At 45.9% G+C, this 5,000-nt stretch overlaps 1 protein-coding gene across 9 annotated transcripts in view; it reads right to left on the bottom strand.

The window, feature by feature from the left end:
• Positions 1-5,000, bottom strand: part of ctnnd2b (catenin (cadherin-associated protein), delta 2b) — a 104,806-nt gene that overhangs the window by 40,030 nt on the left and 59,776 nt on the right. For 5 of the 9 annotated variants that reach the window (XM_030364206.1, XM_030364208.1, XM_030364210.1 and 2 more), the window contains 4 exons: positions 4,452-4,597; positions 3,809-4,053; positions 2,856-2,987; positions 1-138 (listed from right to left, as the gene is read on the bottom strand). The exon at positions 1-138 is cut by the window's left edge and continues 169 nt beyond it. In XM_030364206.1, the coding sequence (XP_030220066.1) occupies positions 1-138; positions 2,856-2,987; positions 3,809-4,053; positions 4,452-4,597 (661 nt within the window). The remainder of the gene's footprint in view (positions 139-2,855; positions 2,988-3,808; positions 4,054-4,451; positions 4,598-5,000) is intronic. The other 4 variants (XM_030364215.1, XM_030364209.1, XM_030364213.1 and 1 more) reach the window with 3 other exon arrangements.

The following is a 5,000-nucleotide window of genomic DNA, read 5'->3' on the forward strand; positions in this document are numbered from 1 at the left end:
TCTGATAGGTGCCGGACGCACTCTGGCTAGCTGTGCGCTGCAAGGGGATTGGGTCGACACCGGGAGAGGGCGGGGCTAGAGCGTAGGGATAGAGCAGATAGTTGAGGACTTCCTGGCAAAGCTGGTCAACCATGGGGTCTACAGGGGTTAAGGGTCGGGGAATAGGAGTGGGAGGGGCATGTGTGTGTGGATACACAGAAACAACACAAATGTACACACACACAAAGGAGTACCACACCAGCAGGATTACATCACGAATCATGGAGTAAAAAGCGGTCACCGTAGCGATACCATTGGGGGGGGGGGGGGGGGGGGGGAGGGTGGGGTGGAGTAACAAAGAAAAACACCAAAAGTCATGAGTTATAACAGCAGCGGGCTACTCGTATAATTATGGATAAAAACATAATTATTCCGCTGCTGCCGCTACCGGCGCAAGGAACTCCCAGCGAGCTGTGATTGGCTGACACGGAGAGACCCAACGACGTCAATCCACAGGCAGGCAGACAGACAGACAGACAGACACACAGACACACAGGCAGACATAACAGAACAGACCAACACAAATATAAACCAAAGCCAGCTCATTAAAGGTGGTTCTGATGACTGCCGTGGGCACCAGAGACTGTTGAAAGTTTGAAACAAGGGTGTTGGGGTGGGTGGATGGGGGAGTGGGGGGGGTAGGTCAGGGGATTTGACCATGGGGGAGAGCACACCTTCCACCTAGAACCCTTCACTCCCAGCCCAGACAGTGGGGCGTGTCACCTTGTCACACCGTGTTTTGACAAGGGCTGTTTCCTTAAACCACACTTGAAAACAAGATAGAGGGGAGGCCAGACACCATATGGATGTGTGTGTGTGTGTGTGTGTGTGTGTGTGTGTGTGTGTGTGTGTGTGTGTGTGTGTGTGTGTGTGTGTGTGTTTGCACATGTGACAGTGTGCGTATGTGTGTGTGTGTTTGTGTGTATGCGTGCATGTGTGTGGGTGGATGTTGATGTATGTGCCAGTGCTTGTGTGTGTGTGGGTGGATGTCGATGTATGTGCAAGTGTGCGTGTGCGCGTGCATGTGCCAGTTTGTGTTTGTGAGTGAGTGTTTGTGTGTATACATGCATGTGTGTTTGAGTGCGTGTGTCTCTACGACGGTGAGAAAACCTTGACGAGACCTTGACAGCCTGTCTCCCGCTCTAACTTCCGTCTATTCATGATCACGGAGCCATCTCAAAACAATGACAGACACCGATGACAGACCTTGAAGCGCTCTCGCGCCGCTACAAACTACTTAGCGGGACATATAAGGCCTTCAGAGTTGAAGAGGAAGGTGAATTTAGGAGTTGAAGCTGAAACGTCAATGTTGTTTGTGTCATGTGTTCACCCACAAGCATACATTTCAAAGTGATGTCTGATCATTGTTTTTAATACATCACACAGTGTATCCATGGTGCTACAGCTCATTAATCATACACAAAGACGGCATACCGTACACTATTAAACATGCACAAAGATTTCACAATATATTTACAGATATATGTATAATTATATATTTATTTAAACATTCAGAAAGAGTTCAATTATTTTAGTATGAATACAATATATACTACAGCTACTACTACTCCAAAAGAAGATTTACCATTGGCCTCTTTGTTTAAATGTCTCATCATTCTTTCCGGATTCTTCCCTGCCTGAGTCATTAAGCAGAACCAAGGAGCTCCTAGCTCAAGCGTTATTTTACCATGTCAGAGCGATAGTCGATACGCCTGGTTTCCAAAGGACCCAAGACTAATTCCCATAAGATTAAGTTAGTGTGTCTACGTCTTCAAAACATATTATTAGCCAACACACTGTTACCACAGAGACTATCTGTTTTTCTGAAACAATAAAAAAAAAAGAAACGCTAATTTCTGCGACGGGCAATTAGCATCGGTTTACCTTAACTGATAAATTAGCACTAAACAATTGTTCAGTGAGAATGATAGCATCGGCCGCGTGGCTTAAATGTCACGTAGCGATGATGGGGCAGAAAACAGGGCGGCAGAAACCCTCCGCTACAGGGCTTTGGGCGAGGGAGTGAGGCTGCCGAGCGTAATAATATATTCGCACATCTGCTTAACATCCTCGCTCTGTACCACACGCGGCGCCTATTAGCTTTGTGTTGCTATTCTAGGAATGTGATGTCATGTCGTTCGTCGCCGGGCTGTGACTGATAAATGCATCTAAATATACACCCGGTTGAAATGGGCAGGGGGATGTGCAACGCTGTTCGGCAAATTTCAGTCTCGACTGGGTCTTTTTTTAGCATGTCAGTACTTTGAAGCTTAAAGACATGCAAAAAGTCTCACTCACGCTCCCTAATTCCCCCTCCAAACCTCCATCTTGTGCCTCTCGTTGAACCTGGTTTTGGTTCAGTGTGTGGTTGTTTGGTGCTGTTTTAGGTTCATCTCTGTACTCGCTAGCTCGTCTGCATATAAAGTAGTGCCTCATTGCATGTAGCTTCCTAGCCTCGGTTTTGCCACAATTTTCCTCTTATAATTGACCTCCCAGTATCTTCCTTTTTTGTTTGAACTAGTTATTTCTTTGCGTTCTAACCTTTCTTACACTTCTTTAAAGGACTGCATATTAATAATATCATTATAATTCAAATTTTCAACATGATTGCACCTTTCATTAGAGTTGCACCAATCCCTCCTTCACAGACACCTTCTGTATAACACCAGCTAAGCTATACTCAGCTAACTCATGCTACGCTAACATATGGTGGCACAGCAAGTTATCCTTTTTTATTCTAGGCTAAGTTAAGCCATGGAACACTTTGACATGCTAGGCTACGTGAAGCTAGCCAAGCAAACATGGTCTGAACTGACCTTGTCCCCGCAGGTTGGGCTTGGTGTAGACTCTGTCCTCGTAGATGGGGTCGATGTGGTGCTCAGGGGACTGCAGGGGTCGGAGTTCAGACCCCAGGTGACTGTGCTGACTGCTGTATGACCCTCGGGAACCTGCACAGTGTGGGAGACGACAGACAAGGGGCCGTGTTAGATATGGATGGATGGATGTGGATAGATGGAGTGATAGATCCGGATGAACGGATGGATTGATGGTTATGCATGAGGTGATGGATGGATGAATTAGATACACTCTCACTAGCATGACTATGCTACTGACTATTGGAATATATCTTGCTGAAGATTTGATTAATGGTAGATTATAAACGGGTCGCCTCTGGTTAATGTTGCAAATCATAGAGTAAAACTAATTTATTGAAAATGGAATGACAATGATGATCTCATATGCAAAAATCTAAATAAATAATTAGTACAATAGTAAAATTTTTAGTAACAGTTGATGACACTGTAAAGTCACACAGTGAAACACAGAAACATACACACGATATACCAACATGACACCAGTGATGTTTGTGGGATGGTCTGGATAGTGTTGAACAGTGTTGAATAGTCATCGATTATCTAAATGCAGACTGGGTTCAAAATGTAGATTCGACTTTTAAGGTTGGGGTCGGGTCAGCCAGGAGGGTCTTCTTTGATGGGGCGACCCTGGTTCTGCATGTGTGTGTGCGTGTGCGTATGTGTGTGTGTGTGTGTGTGTGTGTGTGTGTGTGTGTGTGTGTGTGTGTGTGTGTGTGTGTGTGTGTGTGTGTGTGTGTGTGTGTGTGTTTGTGTGTGTGTGTGCGTTAACTTAGGCACATCATTCCAAAGACTCTTTGCTCTTTGCCATCGGGGCTCTTGGTGCCTTGCGGCCCCCGACACACGCAACACAGGGACAGACGACACGCAGAGGGGGTAATAAAGGGGCGTTTGACCTCTACCTGCCAGGCTCCCTGGCCTCTTGAGGGTGGCGTTGGCGTACAGCTCGTGGGAGATCTTGTAGCCGTCGGGCCCCACGTGGTGCAGCATGCGCTTGGTGGGCGACAGCGTGGCGTAGCTGCCCACCCCGGAGCTCAGCACGTGGAAGGGGGAGGCGGCCGACAGGTTGCCCCCCGGCGAGGTCGCCATGGCGAGGGGGGAGGAGCCGGCGCCGGCCACCATGTTGATGGGGGAGGAGGTGCTGGGGGGGAGGGGAAGGGGGAGGAGTTAGCGTGTTGGTTAGCAAGTAGCGCGGAGTGCGGGTTAGCGTGTGCGTTGAAGGGATAGGAATTAAAATAACCCGTGAATAAGTAATGGGATTGAGTCTTCTTTACTTCTTTTTTTTCAGTATGATGACATACCTCCATGGTCACCAAATAATAGCACAATTGAATTGCTCTATTAAAAGTAGCAGTAGTGTTAGCAGGAGTACAAATGTATAATGTATAATTTAAAATGTAAAATTGCGTTAAAAATTCACACATTTACACAATATATATAGCAATGTTGATTCTTTAAATTGAGGTCTGTACTGTCCATACATTCCCGGACAAACAGGAGGAATCAAACTCAAATTGGAGGCGTTGTCGTTGGAGATACCTGTAGGACTTGGCAAGCCGGCTGGGGGACTGCTTGGGCGAGGAGACCCGCTGTAGGGTGGCATAGCTGGGCATATCCGAGGATGTGGAGGCCAGCCTCTGGAGCTTAGTGGGAGAACCCATGGCCTGCAGAGGAGAGCTTACACGCTACAGAGAGACGAGAGGAGAGAAGAGGATGAGAGCTTAATGTAAAAACTTAATTCTCATGGTGTTTTTTTTCACTTCCATCCAATTCCACTTTTTAGCTTTTCCTTTGAAAAGAAAGATAAGTAGTAAATTAGGGTGTCAATAATATCTACAGAAGACGATCACCTTCCTTTCTCTAATGTATATCTGTTATTATTTCCCCTGCAAGCTTTTTATTATTTTTAATGAAAAAAAAGATATTTTTGCCAAAGATCAGCACGGCATTATTGTAGATTCTTTTTTGTTAATAGTTTGTTGAAATTGATTTTGTCTTTATGAGATGTCCCTTAAAATAACCTTTATATTCTCAAACAGAGTGGTTAATCCCTTGTTGTGGTTAAATGACAGTAGAAGCCTACAGCGC

This window comes from Gadus morhua, chromosome 8, assembly GCF_902167405.1.
Source record: "Gadus morhua chromosome 8, gadMor3.0, whole genome shotgun sequence".
Lineage (NCBI taxonomy): Eukaryota > Metazoa > Chordata > Actinopteri > Gadiformes > Gadidae > Gadus > Gadus morhua.